Source organism: Lepisma saccharinum, chromosome 24 (assembly GCF_977018435.1).
Source record: "Lepisma saccharinum chromosome 24, izLepSacc3.1, whole genome shotgun sequence".
NCBI lineage: Eukaryota > Metazoa > Arthropoda > Insecta > Zygentoma > Lepismatidae > Lepisma > Lepisma saccharinum.
Window position 1 is genome coordinate 48,663,631 of NC_139252.1, and position 11,476 is coordinate 48,675,106.

Here is an 11,476-nt window from a genome sequence, read left to right on the forward strand (position 1 = left end):
TATTAATGACTGGAAATATAATTATGGTAAAGTATTTCCCTTTAGTTATCCTGTCTTGAAAAATTACCTTACTTAATTTAATTGAGCATGGGTTAGTAACAGAGCACATATGAATATAATACTATTTCCAGTGTTGCAAGCTCTCAAAAAAAAAAAAATTATCAAAAACTCACAAAACCCTATCATTGTAAAGAACACAAACTGTACGAGTGTCGAAGATTTTTTAAAATTATTATTAACAAATACAGAGCATTCCCTGATATTCGCTACAAGACTCGGCAGCAAGCGGCCCGGCGTCAGCGATTGTCTTTCCCAGTGAGCACGCTACAGTCTGTTTTTTGTTTTTTTTTGCTCTCCCTGCCTTCGCTCTCTTTCCCTTTCTGTTGATGTTGCAGACTGACGCCAGTATAATCCTCCCTCGGAAGTTGATACTGGCGTTAAATTTATACATTTTTAAACATTACAAAATCAATTGCAGTTTAAAGCATTGTTAATGCCGAATTTTTAACATTTTGACAAAATATATTAATATTTGAGTGAACACTTAACATCCTTTAAGAGGATCTTTGTTTAGAATAATCACTACTATAAGAACACTTTCTTTTTGGCATGACGAAATAAAAGAAAACTTTTTACATTGAGGATTGAGTGGTAAATGGTAATTGGTATCCAATTAGGTTAGTTATAAATTGTTATTAATTTCTTGTTGTATAAAATGATTTTGAAATTTGAATTAGTTTTTCTTTAGCAAAATATGGGACAAATGGGCATCCCGAGAACATTTTCCAGGACACCGGGACATTTCTTTAAAAAAAAGGGGACGATCCCATACACACGGGACATCTGGCAACCCTAATAATGCTGAAATGCATGAATGGTATTGGTTAGCATTTTCTCAAATGGCCAAATTTCATGAAAATATATATGCAAAATAATTCGAATTTTCGGAACTGAAAATATGATTTGCTGTCAACCATCATTATGTGAAATACCTGACATACATGGGCAACATAAAAAATGCAATTTTTATTAACATAATCTGGCTTGGAAGCACCAAAATTAACGCATGACTAAGTATTGACAATATAATTGATCGAAGAAATCCTCAATCAGAAAGAATTTACATATGTCAATCTACAATCTACACTACTTGTGGCTGGATATATATGCACACTAGACAACTTTAAGGCTGGTGACAATTTGAACATGCTGAGTGTTGGCAGAGCAGATCTTATTAAGAGATTCATGCGGAACAGCAAACTTGTTCATGGAAAATTAGAAAGTATTACTATTAGAGGAGGGGGGGAGGAGACTAGACATGATTGTTGAACTTTACCACAATCAAATATAGTGATCAGGACTCAAACGTTGATGAGCCGTCACTTTTTTTTCTGGGCCTTGAATAGGATGCTAAATGTAACAGTTGTCCTATTTCTTTCAGTAAGAACCAGAAAACAAGGTTTTATTTTGCAATTTGAGCATCATTGGTCATTTTTCAGTGTTTTCCCAGTACTTTATTACATTTTTTAAAAAATATTTTGTTGAGGATTCACAACTGCATTTTGCACCTTCACGTTTGGTTTGATTGATTGAATTGTAGTTTTAAGTCAACACAGAAAGGCTAATCGCGACTGGACCTACAGTTTAAAGTGGGATCCGAACCACTGTGCCATGTGCCTCCACTGAGTATTGAACCCGGAATCTTACCACTATGCCATCAGGAAGGCTCCATGTTTGTTTTGAGTATTTGTTTCTCGTAAATTCCTGGAACAGGATAGGGTAAAGAATGAGACAGAGCAAATATCTTCTTGGTGCATGATCGTGCATAAAAAAAACGATACAAGAAGTAACGAAAGGCATAACATAGCAAGCAGATGCAAACACAAAGTACGAAGCCCATAATGATTTCCTTCCTATTGGCCTGAGTAACCAAAAATGGATCGAATTATTCAAACAGGGGTTTGAAAGTTAAGTCAACTTTATGCTCAATGGGATTGGACCACCCTTTAAAGTGGGATGTGGGATATGAACCACTGCACAATGTATCTCCACCAGGTATCACACTCAGAACCCCTTGATTATTAAAGAACTTTCACAACTATTACACTTTTCTGGCATGAAAAATTTATGCTTACATTTGTATATCTAAAATATATCCATATTTAATCAGCCATGAACATCCAAGCCCTAATCAATGTGATAGTAGCGGTGTGAAACTTCAAATTAATTGTGGAATTTTCATTGTAAGTTTCATGCATAATGGAATCCGTGGGAAGAAAGGATGTGGGGCCCTAGACATTCTGCATCTTCACTGTCAGAAAAATTCCCACCCGATATTGTCCACCCTGGGTGTCTCAGTGAAAAACCTGACCAGTCCATCTCTAAATGGATCTGTGTGTACATTAAACATTAAGTTTCCAGATGCATTCAATATTCTTAGTAAACTTACAGAGATATGAGTTAAGTAAATTGAGGAGAGGCCAGAATTGAATCAGTCGTAGAGCAACAACACAAAATCCTAAAGTCAAAAGTTTCACCCCTGAACCATATAATTTTCTAGTAACTTACAGTCTCGAAGTCTAGTTTTAGCACAAATTAATGGCTTAGAATTTTTCAAATGATCATATTTTCAATGGAGAGAGATATACATATTATATTCACAAGTTTGTAGACTTCTGGTGTTTCCAAATTTTCAGGCTGTTATTCTGTTGATTAAAAAAAAACTATTTGCGACCAGCACCTATAGATGATCCTTATGGTATAGCCTAATACAAAATAAAAAGGTGGCTCAATGTAATTATATGGCCAAAAATTTACAAAAAAAAACTAGTCTGGGTATTTCTCAAGAGTTTTTTGTTGGTAATGATTCAATTAAGGTCATGCAACGTTTGCTTCATTCGACATAAGAATTGTCAAAGAAGACACTTTATTTCCTCTTCAGTAATGATTATTCAAATCAAATGTTCAGTTCAAGATGTTTCTTATATTCTCATCATGTTGTGGCAGTCGTATTATAGCCAATGCCCAGTAAGTATAGTTTACAGTTAATCCAGTGTTGTGAAGACAATTCAAAAGATGCTTGCATAAAAGATAGCAGATGCCAACCTAACGAGTATGGTAAAAGTAGCAGTGAGAGTTTAATGTTGCCCAATAATAATAATAATAATAAAAAGAAAGATACAGCAGTCTGCCATCTTTACATTGCTGCACTCTCATGGAGTATGGGTATGTGATATTATTATGTTTAATTGCATTAAAGGATGAAGTTACGTGTATTTTGTTTTCAAGACAGGATAAAAAAATATAAAAAGTTCATATACTTTACAATTTTCTTAAAAAAGGCCATTACACTGGCACATAAAAACATGGCATAATATCTCTAGCTTCATATAACTACTGGTACATATATAGTTGGAATATATATCTATACAATGTATGGCAATATCTACATATAACATTGGTAAACATTGTAAGGGACACTGTAAAAAAGAAGTACAAAAATAATCCATTCAACAAGTGAACTGATCACTCTGTTATCCTACACTTCTCACTAGAGTATATCTCACACTCTTGTTTTAAGGCTTCTTTACTCATCTTCCTGGCAAGCAAACGTATAGAAAGGCACACATCCCAACAGCACATGTGAAATCTGTATAAGCAGTAAAGCTGAACTCATGTAATTATTGGTACGGTGGCTCCATCTGGCATAAGAGCAACAGCCGTCACCGGGGTCATAGTTCCGACCGACACCATAGATGCCATCGAAGCTAGGGATGCCATAGACGGGACCGATGCCACCGGCATCATCGTGCCTGTGGGAATCATTTGTCCGACTGAATTAACAGACGCTCCTTGTTGGCTTAGCTCTGCCTTCACCCGCTTCGCTATGTGAGTCTGAGCGTGCTTCCGCAGGTGATCCTTGCGGTAGAATGCCTTCCCGCACTCCGTGCAGATGTGATTCTTTTCTCCGGAGTGGATTATGAAATGCCGAGTGAGGTGCTCGTTCCTTTTGAAACCCTTCAGGCAAACGGTGCACACGTACGGTCTCTCGGGATTGTGCCCCTGCTTGTGCCTGTCCAGATGTTCCTTCCGCTTCAACCCAGCACCGCAGATATTGCAGACGAACCTCCGTTCCAGCTTATGCCCCATCATGTGCTGCACCAACAACTCCCTCTCGGGATAAGCCATGTGGCATTCTGGGCAACAGTACAGCGTGGAACCATCCAAAGCGGTTGTCAAGCGAATTTCTCCCGGCTTCGGTCGGGGCTTTTTCTCTTTCATCTTCTTCTTTTTCTTCTGCTTCTTACCTATCGTTCCCGGCTCCTTCTTTATATTCTCAGAAGAAAACTTCAAAAAATGGTGGAGCGTAAGGGGAAGGGTTGACGTGGGAAGCCGGGAGAGATATTCTGCTACGGCCGATCCTGGTGTAGCGATGCTCTGCCATGGCGTTGCGACCTGTTGAGAATACTGCCTCGTATTGTCATATTCGTTAGAAACTTGTTTTGGATCAGAATCATCCTTGCCTTCGTCACCTTTCGTTGATGCTCCTTTAGATGCCTGAATAACTTTTTCTGCTTCTGCTATAGCTGCAGCATTTTCTCTCAGCATCGCAGCACATAATTCTTGGGGTTGCATCTCAATAACTTCATACTTGTTATCAAGAATGAAAGTGTGCATTGGTTTCGGGTCTACATTCTGAGGTGCGGTGGAGCCTTGCATGTTATTTTGCACGTTAACGACCTGTGGTTGTTGAGGTGCTGGAGGAGAAGTTTGAACACCAGTCTGTACACGAACAGCAGTAGTCTGTGGAGAGGGAATTGACGACGGTTGAATGTTGGCAGATGGCTGAGATGTCGGTGGGGTATGTTGAATGTTAGCGGCAGTCGTGTGTACCTGGCTGTTCTGTACGACTGCCTGCAATACGTGAGGGTTTGGTATTTGCAAATGCACTGGTTGTTGATGCGTGGTTGGGCTTACGGAGTGGCTGACTGGTGCAGTTGTCTGTGTGCCTGGTGTCCCAGACTGAGTATTCGTTGTGGTCATGTGCACCGGAACGGCAGCAGATGAAGTCACGGACTGACACGACACCGGGACAGGGGTAGAATTCGATGACGGTATCTGCTGCACTACCATCGCTTGGCTGTATGGAACAGCTACCACATTGGCTGCTGCAGGATGGAAGTGGTGAATGGGCATCGCTGTCATGTGATACTTGGCATTTGGGTTTATCACCGTAACAGGCTGCGATGCTTGTTGATGAGATGCCATATCACCTGGTCGCATATACTTACCCATATTCACAGGCATACTTATTGCAGCTTGGTTCCCGAAATGTGCCGTTGGTGCGTTCCCATGTTCGGCTGCACGTAGATAACGAACGCCATCATTTGCGGTGAGCACCACAGTCCCAGAACTTACCATCTGGGGCTGCAACGCTGCAGATCCATCGTGAGCAAACTTGGCAGCAAACTGATGAATTGGTATGGAAGCCGAAAAGGGACTCCCAAATGGCGTGAAATTCATTGTGGTGTTTCAATTTCCATACATCACCTGTGGAAGATACGTACATTGAATTTCTGGGTAGAAAGAATTAAGAATTGCAATGTATCAACAACCAGTCACCTTCAGACAGTAACAGACACCAGGATTGAGCAGTTTGTTTGAGTTTTTTTTATCAAAAAACACCAGTTTGTTTGAATTTTTATCGAAAAACACCAGATTGTTTCTTTTTTTTAAAAAAAAAAAGACCAAAAGCAGAAGTATCATTTCTTTCCTTACAGTAGCTTATCTGTACATGAAATTTTCATTACAATTTAGATAATTTTACCAAAGAAAACTTTTTAAACAGAGGGGCCTGCTCCTTGTAGCGAATATAAGGGTGGGACTGAAAGTGTTTGGCATTTGTGGACTAAAAAAACATTCTTGGACATGTTACATTGACACAGATTTCTCTGATCATGATGACTTATTTCACATCAAAGCAAACACAAAAAATTCAGAATGACACCCACCAATTCAGATTTGAATGAAACGAAGGTATGAACACATGCAAAATTTTTCTTCTGTAGACCTCACAGTTACCGAGAAACAGGAGGCTCAAGTTTCAGAATTCTGCACAGATCTGTCATTGCCGAGGCCATGGTGGCAGCCTGCAGTGCTTAACAGATAAAGTTATATCTCAGTCAAATTGACATATCACTTTGAATTTCTTTCCTAGATTTCATAAATATATGTATATTCCATTTAAAAAGTTGTCACCAAAATTCCTTTGCACTGAGAATCAGAAAAAATTATTGTATTGTATATAATGTTGATTTTTTGTGTCAACGTCTGACGTTACTAAAATTGCATTATCACCAAAAGGCAGAGCAGTTATCATGACATTTATTTTTTTCAAATTGAAGCTTAAAGTATGCTCACAAAGGCTATAAAATAAAATTAGTGGGATTTGCACTCCTTCTATTAATAAATCTTCATTAAAACAAATTTTACATACATGCATATGGATCATTGCATGCACATCACAAAAAAATTGACTTTTCAACACTGCCATTTCAGATTTTCATGAACTTTTGTAGGATGGTCAAGACATGAAGTAATTTACAAAATTTTATCCCTCAGTGATACATAGTAAGTGCTCGAAAAATTTTCTTCAGAGCTAGGCGCCAGGTCTGAAAATCAGGTGCCAGGAAACCACCTACTAGTAATTGTGAACTATAAGAAGCTGAGCCAGCCCCTGTGGTGGAGTGGTTAGCACATTGTGCTACGACACCAGGGGTCCCGGTTTCGAATCCCGGACTGGGCTTGGATGTTTGTACGTGTCCATTCATAAATTTCATCATATCATCATTCATCACCATCTTTGCAAATTAGCCAAAAGTGGCACAAAAAGCAAAGTAAAATAAAGCAAATCAATCAGTCTATAAGCTGAGCATCACCGTATTCAAAACATCGCTAAATTATGTGAGAAAGTGGGAAATGGGGGGGGGGGGGACAAAAAGTTAAGAAATTGTTACTGATTCTATAGAATGTTCACAACGTTGATAAAAAAATCATTTGCTAACTTACACTATCCTGCAATCTGAAATTAGAATCTTGAAAGTTTTGTACACGAAAACTTAAAAAATGGCAATATTACAGCAAAACATCACAGTCGCCAAGCTGAAAATTTTAGTCGCCATGGCGATCGGGATTTTTTGAGCCCTGTACATGGTATCCGTACCAACATTATAAAAAATGTAAAATTTATGTGCTAACATGGTCAAATACAACAGTTCCTAACTTTGCTTCCAATTATGGTGTAACTTTCATCTTGGGCTTGTTTTTGAAGGTAAGGGAATAGTTTTCATAAAAAATATCATTACATGAAAACATAGAAATTTTCACTTCAAGGTCACATGATGTGACTTTTGATATTGTGTATATAAATATATATGTTCAATTTTGTGGGGAATAAAGAATGTCTCACCTCAAAATGATATGATGGTGTGGCTTTACTATTGCAGTTTTATCTGCCATTCTGACTAAGAAATGGCAAACCAAAATTTCGTCACACATGTGTACATTGAAGTAATGTATTCCTGAAAAGAGACAATATATATAAATAAAATGCGATAATTAATGCAATGACAAGAAAAAGTGTGGATAATGTTCACATTTGCCAATTTGCTTAACACTTAAGTTACACTGAAGAGTGTGCTTTCAAAATCATATAGTATTTCCAGCGCTATATAATACCATGTAACATTTATGGAGATAATCAGTCCTAATTTTCTTAGCATCAATTTAAACAATCCTCATTTCATAATTTCACAAACCAATAACGGTAACAGTTCGTTATATCGGAGACACATTTCTTCATTTTTACAGAAGAAACTACTTACGGAAATGAGTATCTCCAAGCTTTCCAATGTTCGTGGAGGTATTTTCTTTCATCATGGAATCTATTTGACCGGCGAATCATATATTTTTTCAAGAGAAATATCCCACCGATGCACAATTGACATGCTTCCAGTACGTGAACTGCATGCTCCGCACGTTCTATGATGTAACCCACTGTCAGTGTTTCAAACTCCTTTTTTATTTATTTTTTACTGTGCTTGCCTAACCCAACCAAACCTTATGGAAATGGTTCATGGGGCTCTCCGTCAGCTACCGTGCATAATGGTTCGTGGAGCTATCCGTCAATGGATCGTGGGTTCAGCTACCCGTGCAGAATGTATAATTTCCACCGGTGACGAACACGATAGTAGGAATTTTTCAGTGAAGGTTGAAACACTGCATACCCACAACATGAGTCAAGATGTGCCCGCCATATTGTGTGTTTCGGAAGCAAAGAAAGGAATTTAAAAATTCACTCTATGTGAAAAATTGTGTTTGTTTTCGTGTAAAAAGCATAATGGCACCTTGAACTATGTTCCGCAATACACAATTGGTAAGTACGAACCATGCGAAACACAAAATATCCGAATAGGTACTAATTTACTATTCCCCAGACAGATTTCTTCATTTTTACAGAAGAAACTACTTACAGTAATAAGTTCCTGTAGCATTGTCTAACATCTGGAAGGTGTTTTCTGTGATGTGGGAATGTATATAGCGAAAATTCATGTTTTTTGTTGAAAATTAATTCTCCGACGGACAGTAGGCTTTGGCACGTACACCTTCGTACATCATCATGTGTCATGCTTGTGTTTTGTTGATGTTCATTGGGATGCAGTGTTTCAACCTTCTGTGTTTCCAACCAAAAATAGAAACATGACGTGCTGTGCATGGGTGGTGAAATTCATACCGGGAGCCCCACAAACCATTGACGGATAGCCCCACGAAATGCGAAACCCCACAAACCATTGACAGATAGCCCCACAAACCATTTCCAGCAAGGTTAGGTTAGGCAAGCATAGTTAAAATTTTGTTCGTAAAACAATGCGAAGCCCCACAAACCATTCATGGATAGCCCCACGTAAAACAATGCGAAAAAGTTTTTAAAAAAATCATCAGCTTTGTTCACGGGTATTTCTTGGGTTCCGAAGGTTGAAACACTGCATAATGAATGGAAATCGACAAAACAAAAGCATCAAGCACGATTATCTAGGAAGGTGTACGTGCCATACTGTGTGATACACAAGCGAGACAACGCAAATAAAAAAGTACTCGTAATGTGAAAAATTGACATTACTCCCATGAAAAAACATGAATACATATTAAAGAATGTTCGGCGAAGCAGATAGGTAAGTACGAATGTCAAAAATTGACGAAACGAAGAAGTTAGAGGTGTCCGGGGAATAGTAAATTTTTACCCTGATTTAAATGTGTCTCCGATATAACGAAGTGTTACCCCAATAACTATTAAATCAAGAGGGGAAAACATTTTCTACAAATGGATAGACCATACACAACAATCATGTTATAAATCGGTGGGTACTGGTCCAGGGGATAAAAAAAAAACTTTTTCATAATAGGTGTAGTGGCAATGTTAATAATATCCACTCTCAATACCATGAAAAAAAAAGTTCTCCACTTCTAACCTAACAATGTAAAAATACCATCAGAATCAAACCTAACACTCCTAACAAAATAAAAACAACCATATCTAAGAGAAAATCATGGTCAAGAAATATATCACGAGAATAGGCATATTCTGCTATATGGTTATAGGTGAAATGTGTCGGTGACACATGACTGATGCAATATTTTCACTCAATAACCACATGAAAATGTCTTACTTGATAAATTTTGTTTTTTATGTAACATAAAATATGTTTCAGGGTGCAAAAAGAACAAATAATCGAGATATCCTAACTAACAAAACCACTTATAACTTCAATATAAAGCATATCGGCAAGCTAAAAACAACTCAAAACGTTCATAAACAACATTATTGCCATAAATCATGCAAAATTTTCCCACTTTCCAGAAAGGGTACTGAGGGTCAATAGTCTGTATCCTAAGACATTCAGTGTAATGCATATAGCATGGATATACATAAAACACAAGAAGTATGCAGTAAATATTCATTACACCTATTTAGAATGTGCATTTGGAGATGTGGTGAAGTCATATGATGTTGAAGAGGAACATGTACAATGAGGAGATTAGCATCCTGCAATCGGAAGTTGGGCCCAAAATATGAAAATAAAAAAAGTATGGAAATAAATTGGAAGTAAAAAATTCCGATGTATCTAGACGGATGCGTTTTTATCCCTCTTTCTACTATAGAGCATTCATATTCACACATACCTCTGTAAATCTTCATACAGAATAAGAGCAAAAGCGACATTTTGTAAACTGCAAAAAGGACGTTTTCACATTATTAAAAAATATCAACTAGCAAACTAGAAGGATACACATACGTACTTCTTCCCGAAAATTGTTACACGAGTGTTAACTTCATCCCTCAATTTTTACAAATGTTAAATACTAATTCATCTTAAAACACCGCATGAGACAAAATAACAGTATACGGTCCATTGTTGTTGTTTAATTACTCCCCAAACTTTTCATTTGGAAACTGTATGGTTCATAAATCAATATTTTATATTTTTGGTGATCCACTACCGTAAATTGTTGGCATCCTTCATTTTATGGACAATCATCCATCAATAACTAATAATGAGATAACGAAATATAAGTTCCGACCAAAAGAAATTAAAATATTCACAGCAAGCACAATTAAAACAACAATATATTTTTTAAAGAAAAATATGGGACACGGATAGTTCTGTTTGCTGTTTTACCAAACATAAATTTTAAATATAGGAAAGTTTAAAAACATTCAAAAGCACTATTTCTACTCATACTTACTTTATTCCGATTGCTCAATTTTTTTAAATATACCCTTCGAAATTACATCACAAGAAGGAAATAGATTTTCCCTCCTTTATCACAAAACACACTACCTTCTACTTTCTGACGGCATATTAAAACGAAAACACCTGCTGTGCTGACTGATGCGCAATTGTTCTGTAACTACGTCCAAGGCGTGACCTCTTTAGGAGAAATCCATAACAAACAATGAATGTTGTGCGTAAGTTATATTTTTGACGGGGACTGGTAAACACAGAGGCGACTGGGGATGCAATTACTTTCTTTGTGTATACAAGGCTTAGCATTAAGAGATCATAGTGCGGGGGCTAAATTGACCAAAAGTGATGGGAACAACTGCACCTTCCCCGCTTCTAACGTAATCGCCGCCACTGGAGAAATATATCTTCGATTAATGCAGAGTGTAAGTCTTACTATTTATGTCATAAGAAACATTACATAAATGTGCGTTTGCTATGTGGCTTTAACAGGGAGGGTGAGATAACTTGTTTTGGAATGGAACACGGCACTGGCGTACGCAGAAGGGGGCTGATGAGTCTACACACATCCCTCCCGAAATTTTAAGAAAAAATGAAATGAAAGCAGTAAAGTAGTCGCGAAAACTCAAAGTGAGAAGCCCCTTTTAAAATAGCCCCAGACAACCATTATTGTC

The 11,476-nt window shown here is 37.5% G+C and overlaps 1 protein-coding gene across 1 annotated transcript; it reads right to left on the minus strand.

Moving 5' to 3' along the window:
- Positions 1–279: 279 nt before the first annotated feature.
- On the minus strand, positions 280–10,942 carry LOC145978017 (uncharacterized). The gene is made up of 3 exons (XM_083110400.1): positions 10,804–10,942; positions 7,469–7,580; positions 280–5,550 (listed from the first exon to the last, which is right to left on the minus strand). The coding sequence occupies exon 3, from the start codon at positions 5,521–5,523 to the stop codon at positions 3,673–3,675; it is 1,851 nt and encodes a 616-aa protein (XP_082966526.1). The 5' UTR covers positions 5,524–5,550; positions 7,469–7,580; positions 10,804–10,942; the 3' UTR covers positions 280–3,672.
- Positions 10,943–11,476: the final 534 nt, after the last annotated feature.